General features: G+C 46.8%; 6 protein-coding genes and 4 non-coding genes; 5 read left to right on the top strand and 5 right to left on the bottom strand.

Moving 5' to 3' along the window:
* Window positions 1-345: 345 nt before the first annotated feature.
* Window positions 346-692, bottom strand: CNAG_12216. XR_001045514.1 has 1 exon: window positions 346-692. It is a non-coding gene; the product is annotated as a hypothetical RNA (non-coding RNA).
* A 175-nt stretch (window positions 693-867) lies between these two features.
* On the top strand, window positions 868-3,139 carry CNAG_03081 (ATP-dependent RNA helicase MRH4, mitochondrial). XM_012192931.1 has 2 exons: window positions 868-2,090; window positions 2,151-3,139. Exons 1-2 carry the CDS (start codon window positions 926-928, stop codon window positions 3,059-3,061), a joined length of 2,076 nt encoding a protein of 691 aa, XP_012048321.1. The 5' UTR covers window positions 868-925; the 3' UTR covers window positions 3,062-3,139.
* Window positions 3,140-3,260: 121 nt separating this feature from the next.
* On the bottom strand, window positions 3,261-4,316 carry CNAG_03082 (cupin domain-containing protein). XM_012192932.1 has 1 exon: window positions 3,261-4,316. The coding sequence occupies exon 1, from the start codon at window positions 4,045-4,047 to the stop codon at window positions 3,478-3,480; it is 570 nt and encodes a 189-aa protein (XP_012048322.1). The 5' UTR covers window positions 4,048-4,316; the 3' UTR covers window positions 3,261-3,477.
* CNAG_12215 lies at window positions 3,422-4,248 on the top strand. Its single transcript, XR_001045513.1, has one exon. It is a non-coding gene; the product is annotated as a hypothetical RNA (non-coding RNA).
* Window positions 4,317-4,521: 205 nt separating the features above from the next.
* CNAG_03083 (cupin domain-containing protein) lies at window positions 4,522-5,320 on the bottom strand. XM_012192933.1 has 1 exon: window positions 4,522-5,320. Exon 1 carries the CDS (start codon window positions 5,125-5,127, stop codon window positions 4,561-4,563), a length of 567 nt encoding a protein of 188 aa, XP_012048323.1. The 5' UTR covers window positions 5,128-5,320; the 3' UTR covers window positions 4,522-4,560.
* A 234-nt stretch (window positions 5,321-5,554) lies between these two features.
* Window positions 5,555-7,961, top strand: CNAG_06962 (DNA ligase D, 3'-phosphoesterase domain-containing protein). XM_012192386.1 has 10 exons: window positions 5,555-5,974; window positions 6,037-6,108; window positions 6,169-6,246; window positions 6,304-6,318; window positions 6,392-6,421; window positions 6,487-6,613; window positions 6,702-6,804; window positions 6,876-6,888; window positions 6,946-7,107; window positions 7,232-7,961. The coding sequence occupies exons 1-10, from the start codon at window positions 5,650-5,652 to the stop codon at window positions 7,285-7,287; spliced, it is 981 nt and encodes a 326-aa protein (XP_012047776.1). The 5' UTR covers window positions 5,555-5,649; the 3' UTR covers window positions 7,288-7,961.
* On the bottom strand, window positions 7,623-8,518 carry CNAG_12214. The gene is made up of 2 exons (XR_001045512.1): window positions 8,339-8,518; window positions 7,623-8,280 (listed from the first exon to the last, which is right to left on the bottom strand). It is a non-coding gene; the product is annotated as a hypothetical RNA (non-coding RNA).
* Window positions 8,519-9,438: 920 nt separating this feature from the next.
* Window positions 9,439-12,267, top strand: CNAG_06963 (sugar transporter). XM_012192973.1 has 12 exons: window positions 9,439-9,961; window positions 10,025-10,148; window positions 10,206-10,298; window positions 10,352-10,408; window positions 10,469-10,528; window positions 10,585-10,919; window positions 10,981-11,120; window positions 11,172-11,260; window positions 11,319-11,455; window positions 11,519-11,709; window positions 11,764-11,849; window positions 11,909-12,267. Exons 1-12 carry the CDS (start codon window positions 9,793-9,795, stop codon window positions 12,093-12,095), a joined length of 1,668 nt encoding a protein of 555 aa, XP_012048363.1. The 5' UTR covers window positions 9,439-9,792; the 3' UTR covers window positions 12,096-12,267.
* A 261-nt stretch (window positions 12,268-12,528) lies between these two features.
* CNAG_12213 lies at window positions 12,529-12,827 on the bottom strand. Its single transcript, XR_001045511.1, has 2 exons — window positions 12,719-12,827; window positions 12,529-12,629 (listed from the first exon to the last, which is right to left on the bottom strand). It is a non-coding gene; the product is annotated as a hypothetical RNA (non-coding RNA).
* Window positions 12,828-13,033: 206 nt separating this feature from the next.
* CNAG_07499 (chitin synthase) lies at window positions 13,034-18,008 on the top strand. XM_012192385.1 has 25 exons: window positions 13,034-14,056; window positions 14,103-14,316; window positions 14,364-14,471; window positions 14,525-14,678; window positions 14,727-14,803; window positions 14,858-14,901; window positions 14,953-15,132; window positions 15,184-15,267; window positions 15,325-15,441; window positions 15,494-15,519; window positions 15,584-15,710; window positions 15,767-15,835; window positions 15,882-15,928; window positions 15,986-16,041; window positions 16,095-16,222; window positions 16,286-16,356; window positions 16,415-16,579; window positions 16,640-16,694; window positions 16,750-16,780; window positions 16,843-17,070; window positions 17,125-17,174; window positions 17,230-17,286; window positions 17,347-17,366; window positions 17,424-17,534; window positions 17,588-18,008. Exons 1-24 carry the CDS (start codon window positions 13,125-13,127, stop codon window positions 17,480-17,482), a joined length of 3,099 nt encoding a protein of 1,032 aa, XP_012047775.1. The 5' UTR covers window positions 13,034-13,124; the 3' UTR covers window positions 17,483-17,534; window positions 17,588-18,008.
* Window positions 18,009-18,714: the final 706 nt, after the last annotated feature.

Below are 18,714 nucleotides of genomic sequence, written 5' to 3'. Positions count from 1 at the left end.
ATCACAGTTTCGCCCATTTTGTAATCGTTCCTGCCAGGCACAGCCACGTGGAAGGTTCATTTGTAATGGCCAATATGGGAAGTTTGTAATAGTAACCCGGCTGCCTATTGCCGTCTGGGCAGAATTTTAACGCTTTAAATAATTATTTAATAAATAAAGGGATCCTTGCGTCGTTTGTTGCGACTTCGAAAAAAAGACGTCGGTAGAGCGCTCGCTCGAGCCTTTCCAGATCGTGTTCCCGGCAAATGTATGCCAGGTTACCGATCGTACGTGTAGCATGGAATGTGCAGTGTCCAGAATGTAAGCTGTTACAAGCCAAACACTTAATTATCGCCATACAAATAGATTCAAATTCAGAAACCATTCATGATGTAATCTACAACACTATCCAGTTATAAGGGCCTGTCCGGCAACTAAATAAAACAAACGATCAGCTCTTGTCCACATGCAGTTTCAAAGCAGTGGCGGGAGAAGTATCATGTATCAGATTGTCCGTTTAGAGCAGTGGCCTGCGTCCTTAATGTCAAGTCTCGTAGACAAGGACAGGACGAGGCCCTGGGTCAAGAGGTGCCATGGGGTAATAAACCACTCTTCACTTATAGTTGGAGCTCAAAGGGTAGGATAGGATAGGAAAAGGACTCACAAAATTTAACCTTACTTATCCCCTTGTTGCCGCTGAATGTTGAAAGGCAAGATGGTGAAGAAGAGAAAAAATGAAGAGACCGCAATTTGGGCGAAAGCGGTTTGATGGGAGAAGTTTCGACGGAAGCAAACACAGTGCCTGATGTGGTGGAGGCGGCGATCCCCACCAATGCATGTCAAGAAGAAGTCTTCGTTCTGTTGCAGTCCTCTTTTTGTTCTTGCCGTCGATCTTGTTGTCAATTCGTGCAACTTGACATTACGTCTCCACAAAACCGCATCCACCATGCTCATAGGGCAGGTATGCAGGCTCTCACCCCTTCCACCAATAGCTCTAAAGCACACTCTCCGACCTCTCCACTCTTCAAGCGTGCTCGCAGCTGGTAGCAAGCGTCCGAAACAGTATCCTTCACATTCTCGGTATTCTCCCGGACAACAGGAGGATTGGGAAAAAAGGGGTGGTAGTCGGGGTCGTTCCGGACAGCCTAGAGCAAGTCGCTTTGGCTTAAAATCCCCTAGACCAAATGCATCTCGAAACGAACCACCTCGAGCACGTCCTGTAAGCTCCGATTCACCTAGTGGTTCTTCTACGACCATTACTCCCAAAGGACAACATGTGCCCACCTCCTCCCGTCGTTTACTTCCTTTCGCACCTTCTGATAACATACCCAAGCCTTCTCACCTGTTCAAACTCGAACCTGCTACTATGCCACCCAATCTGAAGCCCAGATCTTTTAACAGGGATGACGGCGTAACGGAGAAGTATATCAACGGTTTACCTGCTTACCCTACACCCCCAACGATGCTCGCAAATGAAGAACAAGCACGACCCCGATCATTTGATGATTTTGGACTGGAAGAAGGTTTGGTGAAGAGTTTGAAAGGGCTTTACGGTGAGGATGGGAAGACGACACCGATCGAAACGTTGAGTTTCCACCATTTCACCCAGCCGGATGTCGTTTCTGCGCCTAGTGGATCTCAGCGAGTCCTCCTCGGCGCCGAAACAGGTAGCGGCAAGACCATCTCTTATCTCATCCCTCTGTTCCACCACCTTAAACGTACCGACCCGGGACCATCTGTCACTTCATCCTTTTCGGCCGATAGTGAAGATACTCTCCACCCGCGGTCAATCATCCTCTCCCCAACTCATGAACTAACTCGGCAATCAACTCAATTCGCAAAGCTTCTTACGCATAATACAAAACTTTCTGTTCACGGGATGAGTTCGACCGTGTCGGGTGGAGTGGGTGAGAAGAGAGGGAGTGTGGATGTTTTGTTAGGGACTGTGGGGAGTTTGAGGCGGATGTTTGGGATGACGAGGAGCAAGGAAGAGCAGGAGAAGGAGGATTATGTCAGGGGGAAGAGGATATGGCAAGATGAGGAGGAAAAGGGGATGGTAGAGGGGGATAAGGTGGAGTGGGTTGTGATTGATGAAGCCGACGTCTTGTTAGGTGAGCTCTGTTCCGTGAGGCGCCAAATATCGTTAACGATGCTGATCCATCATGTCACAGGCCAAGAATTCTATCTAGATACTATCTCCGTTCTTTCTCGGGTCAAACAGGCCAACCTTATCTTATGTACCGCCACCCTTCCTCCATTTTTGATAAACCTCCTTACCACCAACCCGTTCTTTAGCAAAAAGGAACCTTTCACCCATTTGCTTTCTCCCGGTTTACATAAACTTCCTCCTAAACTTCTCGCTCGGTTTATTCGTCCGTCTACAACTGGCAACAAACACGGCGACGTCGCGCATCAAGTTCGACTGACATTAGCCGAGGACGCAAAAGCCGCCAAAGCTGAGGGAAGAGAAGGCGAGGAACCGAGCAAAATCGTGATTTTCTGCAATTCTGATAAAAGGGTGGAACAGGTTGCTGGGATCCTGGGAACGAAGAAGATTGATTGCCTCGCATGGACTGGAGCTGGAGAAGAACGCCTGAGAGGTCGCAATGGATCTCTGAACGATTTTCTGCAAAGACCTCATCTCCCAGGGCACGAACCCCCAGCTCCTCTCCCAAGCTTGGAACCGAGGGAAACCAAGCCAATTTTCCAGGATAAGAAAGGTACCACTCCAAACATATCCGAGCATACGCGCCGTCGTGTTCTCGTGACGACGTCTCTCCTCTCACGAGGATTGGATTTCCACCCGTCCGTGTCATCAGTGTTCCTCGTACAGCCACCAAGGGATGTATTGGATTTTGTCCATCGTGCAGGTAGGGCAGGACGGGCGGGCAGACCGGGAAGAGTGGTGGTCTTTGGAATCGATGAGGGAGGCACGTTGGGTGAAGGGGCGAAGAGTAATAAGGGTGGTAAGGGACAAGGACCATTGAAGAAGGATGGGAAGACGGCGTTGGGCGATAGATTGAAGGATGTGTTGGGCAAGAGGGAGGTGGTAGGTGCGATGGGGAAGAGAGTGCGGACCTAGATGTGTGGGGCAAAAGATTAAGAGGAGTGTTAGTGGAGAAACGTAGGAACGGCATGCAGCACACTGTTCACATCATTCATTGAGATTACATTCTTCCCAGACACCTTCTCAGCGGCGTTAGCGTTCGTATTTTAAAGGAAATGTTTCGACGCTTAATGAAATGGGTAACAACGACCCGACAACCGGAACTGAACCAGAGCTCACGAGCATCTTTTCCTTGTTGACATTCCGAGGAGTGCAGCTTTGACATCATTACATCATTATTTATACGATGCGGAAAGGGCGATAAATTAGATGAGGCGGTGCTGAATATCCTTGGCATGCCATGTTTGCTGCTATCGATGCAATTAATAGAGTACCTGGCCTTACTGATAGACATAGTACAACTACTCCCCTGTTGTCTTTATGCTTACTCATTACGCGCCACCTTCTTTGGTATTGATCGCGGGCCCTTCATCGCCGTAGATTGGATCTTTCTCAAACCACTTTACTCCCTTCACCGTCTTCCAAGCATCCTTCTTCTCCCCATCTTGGCCTGTACACATATCCCAGTTCATCGCTCCGACCGGATAACTTCCTACCATACTAAACCCTCCCTTATCCTCGATCATCGCGTGAGCAACTCCGGAAGGGACTAGCATGGCATCCCCCTTCTCCACATCAATTTCGGCTCTGCCCTTGTTCCCTTCATCCCTTGGCCCGCCAAAGCAGAGGGTCCCGGCACCCGCGACGACGACGAGCAGTTCGTGAGTGTTGGAATGATAGTGGTGCTGTCGATACATCGGGAATCGCCATGCGGGTTTAACGACTCCGACGGAGGAAAGATGTGTCTCCACTTGCTCTGCAGTGAGAGAAGATGGATAGGCAGAGTGGTAGATAATAAGGGGATAGCGATGAAGTGTGGTGTTGGGGAAGTTTTGGTAGGAGGGTATTTGTTTCTTGGTGACCCGGAGAGTCGATAAAGGATTGGGAGTGAGTGGTGACATGGTATGTTAGATGTCCTGTATGTTGGAAATCTGTATCGTTTGATAGGGTGTTACTATACAATAGCACTAGGTTGTTACAAAATACAAGGACAGCTGGTTGTTTTATCGCTGAACAAGTTTGCTGTGGGGTGGGGAGCGAGCGAGGAAGAGTGCTTAGTGTGCTTATAATATTATCTCTTTGACGTCATGGATATTTCTTCGCTCTGCCCGCCAGCTTTCCTCTGTCTAACTGATTTGTTTCATTGCGGTATGTTGACTAAATATATTCTACAGTCGGGAGATGGAAAACGATAAAAAAAGAAACATGACTATGTGCATGTGTTGCTTGATGGATTGCCAATACTACTACTACACACATTTCTTCAATTTAGCTTACGTAACGCGCCCACGATAACAAAAGTAGTCGATGAGTTGGCCTCGAGATTGCTGATGGAACGAAAATCGTTGAGCCCGACACACGAGCTGGGGAGTCGGTAGACGATCATATGATATGCATACTTGTCTTTCAAATTTCTAAGACTCTCCCTTAACGACGTCCAACACCGGCCCTTGATCACCGTACACGGGGTCCTTCTCAAACCATGCCAGCCCTTTGATTCTCTCCCAAGCTTCTCCTTTCTCTTCTTCCTTTCCAACACAGAAGTCCCAGTCTTCTGCTCCTATCGGATACCCTCCGAGCATCTCAAAGCCTCCTCTGTTCTCCAACATCCCATGTGATACTCCAGCAGGTACGATCATAACGTCCCCCTTCTTCACTTCTACCTCTAATCTTCCGTTATTCCCCTCTTCCGGCGGGCCACCAAAGCATAGGCGTGCGGATCCGGAGGTGACCACCATAGCTTCTTGAGTGGTGGAGTGATAATGATGGATAGAGCTCATTGGCGATCGCCAGGAAGGTTTTACGACTCCGACGGAGAGGAGATGGTCCTCGATTTGGTCGACGGTGAGAGTGCAAGGGTAAGCTGAGTAATATATAAGAAACGGATAATGCTGTAGAGAGGTATTTGGGAAAGCTCCATATGCTGGGATTTGATGAGTGACGACGCGCACAGAACCTGGTGAATTGGGAAGGAGTGACATTGTTTTGAGTAATGGCTCGGATGATGAGAATAATTATTAGAGTGATATGGAAGGGGGCTGGGCTGTCTGAAATAGCCGGCTAGATGAACAACTTTAGAGGCCTTTATTCGCCACGAAAGCGTCGATACAGAAATAAATTACAGACCGGGCTACACATATGCATGGTTTCTTAAAATGGACAGGTCAAGCCGGGTATAAGCCGGGTATAGATGTGTACTAATATAACTGTTACTGCTGCATTCATGATTCATTTGTACAGGACCGTGAGGACCACCACCATCATGCCAGTGTAGATTCTATGACGTCACAAAGGCCTTATTAAACGTCTCATTTTATTATTCACCAAGAAGGCACATGTGAGGAGGATCAGTCTCGGTCACTTGTTTCGCCGGTTCTTTTGATGTATCTTGTGCGATTTTTTAGTTTCTGAAGAGTGTCGCTGCATCTGATTGATCTCAAATAATCAAGAATATAAGCCCCATATACACTTCAAGACAGTCCCAGAATATCTAACAGTAAAGCATGTGGACCCTGCACCAGCTAACAGAGAACAAAGCCGTCCGCAGCACCTCTGCCCCCCCATCTCCATCTTCATCCCCTTCCGTTAGCCGCAAAAGGGCCCGGCTTTTGTCCAGCTCACCTACAATAGCACCAAATTTAGCGGCGGAGGAGGAGGTTGGAGAAGTGAGTTCTGGGGAGCCAGGCTCTAGCAAGCTGGAGGAGGACGGAAACGGGCCAAAACCAGATGTGGAAAGAGAATGGAAATGGTTTTCTACGGATGTCCTGGAGAAATGGCCTGCATTGAAAAAAAGAAACTTCTGGTGCATCCAACGGCATTCTGCCACAGGTTAGTTTGTACTCTATTGGATATAATTTTGGGAACTTCGCAACAAGCTGATACAGTCGTAGCACTGCACTACGACTTGCGAATGCATCTTGATGGGGTTACTGTCTCTTGGGCTGTCCCTAAAGGTCTACTAGGTATGCAGCAGCAACACTAACCCATTGGTCCGCATCACTAATGTTTCGACGTTTGTAAAGGCATTTCAAAGAGTGGTGAAGCACGCAGGATGGCTGTTGAGACAACTTTGCACCCTCTTTGGTATACCATACACGAAGGTCGGTCTTTAGTACTCTAGGATCCCATCAAGAATTTCGCTAATGACGCCGTTTTAGGATCTGATGGCAGGAGTAAGTACCATGGCTACAACCGAATATCCGAGGCTTCAGGCTGATCGGCGGCGTTTCTATCGTCGCCACGAAGCGTTTGGACAAAGTCGTCAAGGCGGGACTCGTAAGTAATTTAACAGTTTGTACACGAAAGGAGGCGACACCCAGGATTATTCACGATTATCCTAGTTCTTTGGGATATTGGGGAGTACACTATCGATCTCCCCTCCGGATACATACCCGATCTTGATACAGATGAAGAAGAAGAAGCGGAGAATCGTAGAAGATTCAAAAAAAAGCGGGGAGATTCCGAAAAGTGAGTGCCTCGATAATGCGTCGTATAGTCTCTTGGTTGTTTGGTCAATACTGAAGGTCGACTTCCGATTTTGTGTGGCGGATGATAGTGATGGGCGAGAAGAAGAGGATAAGTTTCGGAAAGCGCTGCATAGACATATCGGGTTTGGTAAGTCAAGGAGTATACACTTTACTTTGAAAGGAGGCAAAAAGGTAAGCTTTCTTCACCCAATATCCATCCAAAGTATCCAAAACTCACTTCAAAATATCTGTTCCTATCCTAGATGACGAATCACTGTACGCACCATCTTTGATCTCACGGTGGAAATTCTGAGCTGATAAAAAGGGTTTTAGCGTTCATCCTTGTCCTAAGCAGCAATCCCAACAAGTACAGTACCGTTAGCTTGGAAGGAAAAGAAAAAAAGACATGGTTCATTAGTCTCCCCCGAGGAGTGGATAGCTATCCGTGGGACCAGGGCGGGGAAGATGGTGATTACTATGGAAGGAGCATAAAGAGTGAGTGCTCTTTTCACTTGCCGAGTTCATCCTTCCCTTCCCTGCGCAGCTTCTGCGTTTCTTCCCATATTGCGCCACCATAGCCTCTGGGAGCTTAACTGATCATGGCGACTCGTTATTGTAGGCGGTATGACCTTTCAGCAAGTATGTCAGGGCTTAGCAGATGATTCGTCCCAATGAGCAAAGGAGCTTTTAAACAAGCGGTGAACCCTCACGGACTTGCACAACGTGAAATATCCACGTAGCCGAAAGCTCACCCGTTCAATGTTACCAGTCGGTCGTATCTCAAATGATCCAGCTTCGTTTATGAGCCATCGATGGCCTCGGTTTTCACCATGCCGCCATACTTGATTATCGATGATTACGATGGGTTTAACGATGCTGCAGCACTCAAATTACAAGTCAGATGTATTCTCCATCACTGTGCTTGTGGACCACAGGGGGTCGTACGAGAGGACGGCTTGGACGATGGTGATTGCGAAGGCAAATATTCCATAACACCAATGTCGTTTGAGTTTTGTATATCAGGAGCGCAAATATTAAAGACTACAGGAAGTATGTTGACATGTAATAGGTAGGAGTCCCATAGGAGCTCTTGGGAGGCGCATGAATGATCTGAAAGACAGGATCAGCCAATCACGCACGTTTCGCCCATCAACGATCGTCAAATGACTCCTTCCTTCCTTGGGTCCTACCATTGCCCTTGTTGTTTGGAGCTCGAATGCGTGGTATTCTCGCACAAGCTAGCCTGGGAGGGGAAGGGCGAAAAGGAGGATGTCTAACATCTAATCATCTCACATCATGAGCCTTCATATTATTATGTTAAAGATTGATTGAATATGTTCCGATTCAAGACGCAGACTTCTACCAAAGAACTGATGGTTGGCCAGCTTGTGTATCGGGCTCGTGTATCCATTTGTATAGATACAAGCCCAGTTACAGTATATTTGCTGGAATACAGATCATTCTCTAATTAAACCTCCTTTTTTGCACAAGACTTCAAATATACCATTATGTCAGGAAATCCGTGCTTCATGACACAAGGCTGAATGAAGCTTCGCCGAAGATTTCCCTCTTGAGGTTCCTTGACCTATACATTCGAAAGAACAACAAACCTCGGCAGGATTTCAATAGGAACCAGAAATCTCTAAAGCCTAAAACCAATACTTGACGCTGGAATATATTGTAGTCAATAGAGGAGCCTTTCCTATAGGCAACAGTTACAACATGCCTATGGTAAAGAGCATCTGAAGGCCTCCCGGTATTGAACGTTTTAAAGATCAGAATGATATTCCTCGTTGCTCCTTTTTTGAACAATCTATAGGGAGGCTAAGTTGTGGATGGAAAGTCAGTTGATGGAGCGAGGGATTCCAGAGGTTAGAGGTTAGAGGTTAGAGGTTAGAGGTTAGAGGTTAGATTGCGTCTTCACAGCGTCGTTTATCCATGACGTTTTTCCTTTAAATCTTGATTTATGACCTCTTTATTTCCGCCAGTTCTTTGGGTTGGGGAAGGAAAGAGGGCGTCCAGGATGTCGGGGTCATCTTAATCGTGTTCGTTCTCTTTTACCAGGGGCACTCACGTCATGCAAATGTAGATATGGGGATGTTCATGGGGACCCCTTATCGCTTGTGGACCGACGCACGACTTGAGATAACGCAGGTGGCCTGCTTGGACCTTCCGTCGCCGGCTCGTTAAGAAATTGGGTTGATTAGGAAGTCGCGTCGCTTTTATTAGAAAATAAGCTACAAACGTCAAAGTGACTACTTGGCCCATTATTGATCGGTATAATTCTTTTATAGAGATTGAAGTTCTGAGGAACGGGTTTTCCAAAATTTCGTTGCCCACCGTCCCTGGAATTGATAATTTGCCGCTATCAATCTTATGTCATCCGATGGGGCGGGATCCATCGGGCCGATCTTCGCCCTTGGCATTTTTTAAGGCCCCAGTCCTTTTGCAGCACGGGTGTCTCTGCTCGTCTCACACTGCGCCCTGAAATAGTTTGTTTTTCACCTCTCGAGAAGAAGACCCTGCCATTCTCTCGTCCATCCATCACTCAAGCCTATTTTTCTCCCCAAGAATTATCTTGCTATATCGATCGCTCCGAGATGCGTGGTTGGAAATCGTTGACGTCCATCTTTAGATCAAGAGCTCGCATTTTTTTATTCTTTTTAACTCTTAGTCTCGCTCATTACCTTTCATCTATCCTTACTTGGAATCCACCAAGACAACAGCAAATGCATATGACGAAAGGACCTCCTCCCTCTGCCCTCTCGCTAAATAGATCTCGGATTCTCCAATGATTTTCCGAAAAGGACGTTTTCAAAATCCGTAAAAATTCAGGAATCATCCCCTGAAATTGAACACTTGCCGGCGGTTCATTCGTCAAATCCCCACGAGAAGAGGGAAGTTGCCGATATGCGTTTACGTAGCTTGAAATATACTTTCGCTTGATGTTTGAACTGTTTGACAACATCCCGCAGACACTCGTTCCTCTTTTCGATGCGAGGATGGGCGGGCCCCAACTCCCCCCAGATATGTACGACATACATGCTAACCTGGCCCCCCATCTCCCCATCATCGCTGTAAAACTAAAACTAGAATCAAATATCCTCCTTTTTCTTTTTCTTTCTTATCTGTCAATAACAACAATCCCGTTTAACATTTACTTAACCCACGTAGAAAGCCATGGTTGCTGCAGTTGCCAATGAAGGAGGGGGTTTGGAGAGCTGGGGCGATTGGTTCAAAAAGGACTATCGACGTCCAATTTTTTTTTGCGCCCTCATCAGTATTGCCCCAGTCGCGTACGGTTACGATGGTACTTACTTCACTTCTTTGCTGGAGACACCTGTCTTTGGTAAGTATCTTTCATCTTTCGACAACAAAAGTCAAAAGAACGGGTACTAATGAGTTGTCGAAGTCCAACAGTTCGGCGATAACACTGGCAATGGCACTTACGCTCTTTCAAGTAGCGATCAGTCTCTTTGGGTTTCTATCATTCAGGTCGGTGAGGTTGTTGGTTCTTTGGGAGCTGGTCCTATCGGGTGAGTCGCGCCTTATCAAGTAAGACGGAGGAATTAATAACTGATGTTGTTTTTAAGTGACTACTCTGGTCGAAAGGGTGGTATCTTCTCTGCCATCGTCTTACTCGCCATTGGTGTCGTCCTTCAAATGATCATTGTCGGTAGCTCCGCGTATGTCATTTTTTTTTGTTTTGCCAGATGTACCTTGCTAACCTCCTACAAAGTCTTCTTACTGTTGGTCGTCTTATTGCTGGTATGGGCATTGGTATCATTTCCAACGCGTAAGTTTCGATAACGAGCTCTTAAATGGCGTGCGAAGCTCATTCTACGCTTCGATATAGTGCTCCTCTTTACTTATCTGAAATCCCTCCCATGGAAATTCGAGGTGCTTGTGTCTCAAGGTTTGCTTTTTTTTTTACTCCTGAAGGCTGAACTTGTACTTACGTATTGGTTTTAGTTGGCAACTTATGCTTGCCATTGGTCAGGTTATCGGTGCCGGTGTTGGTTTGGGAACACATACCATGTCTTCCACCGCGTCGTGGCGTATCCCAGTTGCGATCAACTTGGTCTGGGTTGTCCTTCTCTTCGTCGTCCTCTTTATCGTCCCCGAATCTCCTCGATGGCTTCTTTACAAGGGCAAGGAGGCCAAGGCTGAGCGAGCTCTCAACAAGATCCACGGCGGTTCTGAATATAGGGATGTTTTAGTTTCTGAGCAACTTGCGATCTTGAACAAGTCTAGGGAGGAGGAAGCTGAGGCTTCTAGTGGCGAGTCCAAGTGGAGTGATCTTTGGAGTACGTATAATGGCTTTCTAAGCGTTACCGAGCAGCTGCTAACTATGCCCTTTGACAACAGAGAATCCCGTCGAGCGCCGAAAGTTCTTCGCGACCGTCGGTATTCTCGTCTCCCAGCAGATCTCTGGTGTTCAATTCATTTTCTCCTACACCACCACTTTCTTTGCTCTTGTTGGCCTTTCTGATACCTTCATCATCACTGTGTGTACCAAGTCACAATGTGGAAGCGCTTTTTGCTGACATATCATGTAGATTATCGTCGACTGTATTGAGGTTCTTGGTGTTATTGCGAGTTTCTTCGTTGTTGAGAGGTGGGGCCGAAGGCCTTTGCTTATCTATACGTACGTTTTCACTCTGTTGATAATGGCGAGGGGATGTGAATATTGATATCTATTGCAGTGGGATTTTCATGTTCATCACCCTTCTGATTGTCGGCGCCATGGGTGCTGTTTCTGGTCAAGGTGACCAGTTTGAGCCCTACTTGGCTGATCACCCCTCGCTCGGTAAGGCTGTTGCTGCTATGATCTGTCTTTATGGTACGTCTGTCCTAGCAATCGCCTTCTTCGAGACATTTTTTTCTCACGTTTTATTCTATTTAGTCTTCGCCTTTAACCTTTCCTGGGGTCCTCTTGCTTGGGTCGTTGCCGCCGAGATGTCCACTGGTCGAAACCGTCAGAAGCACCTTTCCATCGGTACCGCCATGTTCTGGGTTTCCGCTTGGGTTGTTACTTTCACTCTTCCTTACCTTTTCCAGCCCGATGAAGCTGGTCTGGGTCCTATGATTGGTTTTGTAAGTTTTCCTCGTGTATGCTTCCTTTCATGTTCGCAGCTAATGACATGACAGATCTACGCTTTCGGTGGATTCCTTTCCGTCGCTTTTGTGTACTTTTTTATTCCCGAGACCCAGGGCCGAACCTTGGAAGAAATCAAGTACGTTGCTTTCCGATTTCATTCTCGTTGCGTACGTTTACCAATCGTTTTTCTCATAGCTTCATGATGGAGGCTCGAATTCCCACTAGACAGTGGAAGGGCTATGACCTCGCCACTGTTGTTGCCAGGGACGAGAAGAAGACTACTCGTGGTGAAGCTGAGCACCTCGAGAAGGTAGACGAGTTGGAAAAACCTCAGAATAAGAGGTTTATGAGCTTGTTAGCTGCCGATTCTGAAAGCTCATAGATTCTTAAATCTGTAAACGTATCGTGTCCTTGATTTAAAAGAGATTTTCCATATATCTCAATGTACTTCATGTAGCGCTTGAATCCTATCGTGACTGGTTTTGAAAGGTCAAGGAAAACTGAAAATGGGCTAGATTCGAGTGGTATTTTGATGGATGGAATGAGCATTTTGGCCAAGTGATAGAAGACAGTGGACGCTCCAAAGGTCAAATTCCACTGGGTGGAGGTTGTGTAAGCTGTAAGATGCAGGAGAGAGAGTGATACGAGTTGCGTGGTGGAGTGCAGTAATATAAGGCAAAGAGCGAGGAATGAGAAGACAGTTACGACAGTGTTAATAATGAGACTCTGAACCGAACAAGAGCGGGAAAGTCAGCCTTGCGGTTATTGGCAGTGAGCACTCAATCATTTATACAATAGTCGTACATAAAAAGCGGGTGTTACGAATATTTGGAGACAAAATACAAGCAAGGAGGTTCGTTCGCATGAACAACCGTGGCCGCATCTGGTTCCATAATTGTTGATTGCTTTCTTCTGACTACAACTTTTGAATTAACATCTTGTTCTCTGGCATAGTGCCTTCCAGCCTCAGCTGCTTCCTTCTCTCGACCTCCGCACAACACTCACTACTACTACTGAATGACGACTGCTGTCTTTGGTTCGTTGTGACGTTCTTTCATCTTTCAACCTCCCTTTTTTCCAGGCCGAGTCGCAAGGCCAGACTGACATAGCTTCTCCGGAGGACTAATTGCATGCAGCTATTATGCAGTGGGCAATTACGAAGCGCTGAAGAGCGTAAGACGAGAGAGGTATGTACGTAGCCCGAAGAGCTGTGCCCCCAAGCCGGTGCGGCGTCACTGGCGACTGGCGACTGATTTATGGGTGATTTCTCCTATTTGAGTGATTACATAATCAAAAATATAGGCGCGGTCTGGTCTGTGCGGTGCAAGTATTCGAGTGTCTGTAATATATTATGTGCTGTTTTTGATGGGATCCCGTTTGTGTCGAAACTCACCCAGCAGCAGGAGCCACGATGAGACCGGGCGACATATACCCGCCGCCACAAGGCTACAATGCGTATGGCTCCCCCACACGCCAGAATCAACGTCCGCCGCAACCACAGCCTTACCCACCGCAACCGTATCCTCCACAACAGCCTGCAGTTCAGTATGGCGATCCCTTCAGCGCCTCCTCACAGGGACCTCCTACTGCCCCCCTTCACAACATGTCTCCCACACCGCAGGAGCCCCAAGGCAGTCGCTATAATGCGTCTCACCCTCTACAGCCGATTTCACCGTCCGGCCCTCAAGGTCCTCGGTATTCGCTTCCGACGCAATCATTGTCCCCGTTCAACGGCTCCCCTGCGTCTGCGCCCGCTCCAGCACCCTATACGATGGGATCACCTTCCCATTCTAATGCCCGTATGCATGCATCTCCGCCTCAACACATTCGTTTTGACACGAACCCATCACATCTTCCACCCCAGCAACAGCTCACCCCGTCATACTCATATCCAAGCGGTCTTGATGACCGTCTCACCTCCCCCCCTCCTTTGTTGCCTCACCATTCATCCCAATCGTCTGTCTCTTCTATACCCGCTCCAGTTCCAGATAACATCAATTACAACCCATCTTATCCTCCTCAAGGGTACGGCAACGCAGCAGACGACGATATGAATGACTCCCACCCTCTTCTTGCACATGCGGCGCCGGATGCTCGGTTTGGTATCCCTCAGTCAACAAGCGCAATGTCCATGTCAGCTCCCGCAGCACGATATCAATTGAGCGACACAGGTGCTGGAGATATGGGCGTATCGATGTACACTGGGAACGGTAATGCTGAAGGGCAGAATGGGTTTGGAACCGGTGACGGCGTGGGTGCGAACGGTGAGGATGAGGTCAATATGCATTATGGACCCATTCCAGCGAGGATGGTCAGGCGAAATAGGACGCAAAAACGTGTTCAGTGAGTTAGATATACTTCTCGCATTAGCTCAACTAACCCTCCGCAGACTCTTCCAGGGTCATCTCGTACTTGATATCGAAGTCCCTACAATGCTGCTCGACCAGTGTCCAATTCGCCAGGGAAACGAATTTACCAAAATGAGATATACCGCGGTTACTTGTGATCCAAATGACTTTGTTGAGGATAGGTATACTCTTAGACAACGACTATACGATCCACCCCGACAAACGGAGCTTTTCATTGTCATTACAATGTATAATGTTCGTCCTTCACCTCTATTGTAACTAAATGCTGATGGCAGATGTAGGAGGACGATGTTTTGTTTTGTCGAACGATGCGAGGCGTGATGCAGAATATTGCTCATCTTTGTACGAGGTCAAAAAGTAAGACTTGGGGAGAGAACGGCTGGAAAAAGGTAGGCTCTTCTTCAAATTCGCTTTCGAACTTTTATATTTATGGCCATTATAGGTGGTGGTGTGCATCGTTGCGGATGGTCGAAAAAAGATCAATCCCCGAACTCGTTCAGTCCTCGCCGCGCTCGGTGTATACCAAGAAGGTGTAGGTAAGAACATAATCAATGGGAAACCTGTCACAGCACACGTGTACGAGTACACTACACAATGTGAGTAGACGTCCTGCGGGAGTTAAGACGAAAGCTCATAAGAATCAGTGTCGATAAACTCTAGTGGAAAGATCGGGCCTGGCGGTTCCAATACGGTGCCAATCCAAATGTTGTTCTGTCTCAAGGTTTGTCCCATGACAGTAACGTCTTCGTGTTCTGATGCTGATCCGACACTATAGGAGAAGAATCAGAAGAAAATCAACAGCCATCGGTGGTTCTTCAAGTAAGCTGCTCCTGGCATTCGTTCTTGTGAAGCTGAAGACTTACTTTCTAGCGCTTTTGGTGCTTGCCTTCGGCCGAACGTTTGCGTCCTTCTTGACGTTGGTACACAACCTGGACCCGATTCGATCTATCATCTTTGGAAGGCATTTGATATTAACTCGAGTGTTGGGGGTGCTTGTGGTGAGATTGTCGCATTGAAGGGAATGTTCTGGAAGAATCTACTGAACCCTTTGTGCGTCTGGGGTGACCTGGTCAATATGGATTGAACTGATCATGATGGTAGGGTGGCGGCGCAAAACTTTGAGTACAAGATGAGTAATATTTTGGATAAACCTCTGGAATCGGTTTTTGGATATATCACTGTCCTGTTAGTCTCGTTATCATTGAACACTCGAGATTAGCAACACTGACATGATCTTTGTAGGCCGGGCGCTTTCTCCGCCTATCGATATATCGCACTTCTCAACGATGAAAAAGGAAACGGTCCTCTAAAGCAGTACTTTGTTGGAGAGAGGATGCATGGTTCTGGTGCTGGTATTTTGTAAGTTATATCCCATGATCTTGTTGATTCTCAATTAACGCCATCCATTTAGCTCGTCCAATATGTATCTCGCCGAAGGTTCGTTTTCGTTTTCGACTAGAAGATTCCCATAGCTTCCAAGGTTGAGCTGATTTCTCGATAGATCGTATCCTGTGTTGGGAACTCGTGAGCAAGAGAGAATGCAAATGGAAGTTGCATTATGTCAAGTCGGCCTATGCCATTACAGACGTGCCGGACACGGTTCCTGAGCTGGTTTCTCAAAGACGAAGGTGGGTGAAGGCCACGGTCGTACAGTGATTATCAGGCTAATAGTTATGTTGCGCAGATGGCTTAATGGGTCTTTCTTTGCGGCCATTCACTCTATAGTTCATTTTGGCTATCTTTATCGATCTTCGTGAGTGTATTCTGATTTACTCACACTTTTGCTGAAGCCTGCAAAGCCATACATTTACTCGGAAATTCATCCTACACGTAGAGCTGGTCTACCGTAAGTTGACTATGAGGGCTATTGTGGAAAAGAAGAGTTGGTAACAGTCTATGTCAGAAACATTGAACATGGTTTTTGCCTGGTTCGCTCTTGGGAATTATTACATCGCTTTTGTAGGAAACCACCTTCAATTACACACACCGCCAGCTGATTTATATACTTGTAGTTTGTTCTTACCCAATCTCTCAACTCTCTCGGCTCTGCTTGGAAATACGTCAACATCCCCTTGCATTATATCTATATTGCGCTTTTGCTATGGTGTTTCCTATTAAGTTTGGGTAACAGGCCTGCTGGGTAAGTCTCATCTCCGGGTAGAAAATAGTTGCGAGAGAACTTTACTGATGAGCACTCTCACAGTTCTAAGATTGGTTACACATCAAGTATGGTCGGATTTGCTTTGATCACAATATATATGCTCTTTGCTGCTAGTAAGTCCTCATTGCCCCTGGTTTATTTTTTTTTTGGTTGGTCGCTAAGTCCGGTCAGTTTTTTTGGCGGTAAAGGGTATAGAAGACGTCCAAGCAGAAGGTGAAATAACGGCGAGCGCTGTATTTGGAAACAAAATCTTCAGGAATATCGTGATATCTTTGCTGGCGACATATGGGCTGTATATTATCAGTTCGCTAATGGCTCTTGAACCCTGGCATATGAGTGAGTTGTGTCTCACTAGCTTTACAGATGATGGCAATGTGTTGCTAATAGGTTGGGTAGTTACTTCTTTCTTTCAATATCTTTTAATCGCCCCGTCGTACATTAATGTACTCAAGTACGTGCTTATCCACCTGCTTTTCTTCTCGAGTCCCCTACTTATTGTTCCACAGCGTATATGCGTTCTGCAACGTGCACGATGTGGTATGTCGACTCTGAAATCCTTTTTTTTTTTCATTTAGAGTCCGTTGCTGATCCTGCCATAGTCTTGGGGTACTAAAGGATCCGACAAAGTTTCTGACGATCTCGGTGCCGTCAAGTCCTCAGCCGACAACAAAGATGAAGTCACTGTTGATTTACCGATTGAGCAAAAGGATATCAATGCTGTATACGCGGCGGAGCTGCAAATATTGGGAAACAAGGCTCCGAAAGAGGTGCGAGTGGTAAGCGATGATCAGAAACAAGAGGATTATTATAAAAACGTTAGGACGAATGTAAGTTTTCCTTTGTTGTAAACTTGAAGAGGAGGATTTTGATGTTGTAACCAGGTGTTGCTGGTTTGGACAATGACCAACGGGGCTTTGGTGGCTGTGATCTTGTAAGTACCTTACTCAGCAAGTTCCCCAATAATCAAGCGCTGACGGCTGTTTCAGACAAGCAAGTGGTGGAGATAATTCATTAGCGACGACGTATATGGGTGTCTTGTTGTAGTATGTCCATTGCTCTCTTATTCTTTCTTGATTGAAGCTTACGCTACGCATTTTCTACAGCACTGTAGCTGGTCTTGCCTGTATGTCGCTCTTCCCAATATGACTGTGGGGCACAATGCTGACGCCTTTCATTGCAGTCTTCCGATTCCTTGGATCTTCAACATATCTTGTCGTTCGTCTGTTCGCCGGAGAGTAGGGTATAATGAGTTTAATCAGTACTTTGACTCGAATATAATTTCACGTTATATGTAAGTGATGCCCGATATCTGGAGATTTGATTTCCCTGATGGTTTGTTGCCAGTTGTACGTCTGTTTGAGAGGAGGGGATAATGCTATGATGTGTATAGTGTGTAAAATGTTTATAATGCGATGACATGTATCGATCCATGGATATTTGATGATACTGCACTAGACTGGTCGCGATATTCGAGATGCATCATGTGTAAGGAACGAGAGCAGGGAGAAGAGGAAGTAGAAGACGACAGGAAGAACGGAGACGTAGTTTGCAGTGCCGAGGAGAGAAGAGGAGTAAGAGGAAGAAGAGAGGAAGAGAGGAAGAGAAGGAGGACCGTGCGAGGAGGCGTTAGGCGTTAGGGAAGAGAGGTACGAGTGGAGAAGACAGGGAAGTGTGGGAAAGCTGAGTCAGCTCGTAGAGCTGACGAAGATATAAAAGGCGTAGCCTTAGAGTAGATAAATGCATTGCCCCAAGCAGCCTAGTCTTCTCGAATCCTTTAGTCTACAAAGCCACATCGTCTACACTCAGAGCTTCTAGTTCGATTATATCAAACGACCGAGGACAGCGAAACTATTGTAGCTTAAGGTACTTTCAGGCCTCTACGAGGACAGTGTTGCCGCTACATCATGCTCACATACATGCTTCAGATCAACGTCGATTTGCCACTTAATGCTGAGAGATTTCTCCTCCGTTCAAAGTTCTATACTCCTATCAAGCAGTCCTCCTTCTTGCCATCATTCCGCGCTTACGACTTTCAAGCTGGAATAGATTCATTGTAACCGAAAGAGGGAATGCTTATTTAAATATCTGGGGAATGTTCACTGTCAGGGTAGGGAAAAGATAACGGGGAGGGGATGACCGAAGGAGTTAGTGTCGAAGGAAAACCTGTATCGTCGTCGATGTTCAAAGAACCGGGCCGTACATGAAAGGACGGGGAGGAAGAGCGACACTAAAGAGCGATGGGAAGTGGGGTGGGAAATGGGGCGACATGAGACTGCAGAGCCCAACAGTGAGTCTTGTGATAACAGCGACTTTCCCCGAGCTTCGTCCTCAACAGACATTGCAATAACTTCCTCTCTGTCTTCCCACTTTAGCCCACTAGCGAGTCACCTCCACCGCCTCCGCCGCGTGTTCTGCAATAGAGCTTATCCGCCTGTCTTGTATCCCGATCTTCAATGCTTCGTAAGAAACAG

Source organism: Cryptococcus neoformans, chromosome 3 (assembly GCF_000149245.1).
Source record: "Cryptococcus neoformans var. grubii H99 chromosome 3, complete sequence".
In the NCBI taxonomy this organism is placed as follows: Eukaryota; Fungi; Basidiomycota; class Tremellomycetes; order Tremellales; family Cryptococcaceae; genus Cryptococcus; species Cryptococcus neoformans.
This window is presented reverse-complemented; position numbering and strand designations above follow the sequence as displayed.